At 38.9% G+C, this 1,695-nt stretch overlaps 1 protein-coding gene across 1 annotated transcript in view; it reads left to right on the top strand.

Moving 5' to 3' along the window:
* AGPAT9 (1-acylglycerol-3-phosphate O-acyltransferase 9) overlaps positions 1-1,695 on the top strand; it is a 53,495-nt gene that overhangs the window by 36,614 nt on the left and 15,186 nt on the right. Inside the window, exon 5 of the mRNA XM_012647153.1 lies at positions 1,164-1,238. Coding sequence (XP_012502607.1) covers positions 1,164-1,238 — 75 coding nt within the window. The remainder of the gene's footprint in view (positions 1-1,163; positions 1,239-1,695) is intronic.

The raw sequence follows: 1,695 nt of genomic DNA on the forward strand, positions 1-1,695 counted from the left end.
TATTTATTTGAGATGGGGGTCTCACTATGTTGCCCAGGCTGTTAGCTGTTTTTCTGTTTTTTGTTTTTTTTTTTAAATCCTCCTCTAATGTAAAACCCAAGATTGGTAAGATAAACTAGTTTGTGCTCCAAATGTCTGGGCAGGAGGTAAAGAGTGAAACTTGTCAGGAGTAAACCAGCTCGACCCTGGAGAGGGTCTCTGCTCCTGACTGTTGATCTCGGGCAGCCGCCGTAGCTTCCGCAAACCCCCAGGCTTCCCCGCTGCAGCGGTGGTTCCCTTTGGTCTGGCTGCGGGATAAACACCCCATGCATCCCGCAAAAAGGGGAGAGGCTCTCTGCAGAGAACCGGAAGTCACAGATCTGGTTCCATTTGAGAGGACAGTGAGATAATCTGAAGTTTCTGCTTTGCCCATTTGACAAAGTAGAGTGGTTTCAAGAATCTTGTTAGTAAAATGTAATTAAACTATTGATTTTTCCTCACTTTTAAGTAAATCTCATTTATTTTGAAGAATTTTAAATCTTAACCTTTTTTTTTCAAGTAGTTCTATTTATATTTCTAAAAGTTAGTATTTTCCTTTTGAAGAGAAAATAGATTCATATTAAAAGCACTTTTCAAAAATGAGAAAATGTCTACATGGAGATTTTCGTTATTGTCAGTCACCCTGTTGCTAGCTTCTGAGTTATCTTGAACCATGAAAAAGGACAACAGTTGGATTTGCATTAACAGATTCCTGCCCGGTGATCTATTTTAATGTTCTTCTTATGAAAGAGCCTTTAAATGTATTTCTTTCACTAGCCCTCTTACCCCTTTGATGATTACACAGATTGAGCTTGATGGTTTTGTGAACAGTTTCCCAGGCCTTCTCTGTGCATATGTAGACTAGCTACACATATGTGCTTGTCGTTATTCTGAAAATGGTATCATACTCGATATATTATTCTGAAACTTACTTTGCTTTTTGTCTCTCAAAATGTATTGGGAACATTCTTCCATGTCAGAATCTATAGATTTACCCAATTCTTTTGATGACTGAATCATATTCCATAATGTGGATATTCTACAACTTATTTACAACTTTATTATTTATGAAAGTTTAGGTTACTTCCCTACTATTTGACAAACTTTGTCATTACCTTTTTTTTCCTTCTTCTTCTTTTTTTTAGGGTGACTTTGGCTTTCATCGGGATCAGTTTGCTGGTTATAGGAACTACACTGGTGGGGCAGCTGCCAGACAGCAGGTGAAATGTTTTTTTCCATCCAGCCATCAGTAGGATTGTCCTTTTTCTTAGCTGTGTCCACAAAGAGTATTTGTTTGGTTCTTATGTATTGCATTACGTTTGTGGTCTCTTATTAGAATTCTGCTCACTTTGTCTTCATAGTCTTCATTTGATTTTCCATCTTACTTGCATATAAATTGAAAGAAGTTGTGTTTTCGAAGGGGAAATGAAGAGAAGACAGAAAATGAACTGAGAAACTCAAAGCAAAGAGAGAGTCTTATATATTGGCAGGCTCGTAAGACCAAGACCAAAGAAGCTTCAGTTTCAGTTTCAGGAATTTATTATTTTTTTTGGAGACAGAGTCTCGCTCTGTTGCCCAGGCTCTAGTGCTCTGGCGTCAGCCTAGCTCACAGCAACCTCAAACTCCTGGGCTCAAGCGATCCTCCTGCCTCAGCCTCCCGTGTAGCTGGGACTACAG

This window comes from Propithecus coquereli, unplaced genomic scaffold, assembly GCF_000956105.1.
Source record: "Propithecus coquereli isolate 6110/MARCELLA unplaced genomic scaffold, Pcoq_1.0 Scaffold26, whole genome shotgun sequence".
Classification (NCBI taxonomy): domain Eukaryota; kingdom Metazoa; phylum Chordata; class Mammalia; order Primates; family Indriidae; genus Propithecus; species Propithecus coquereli.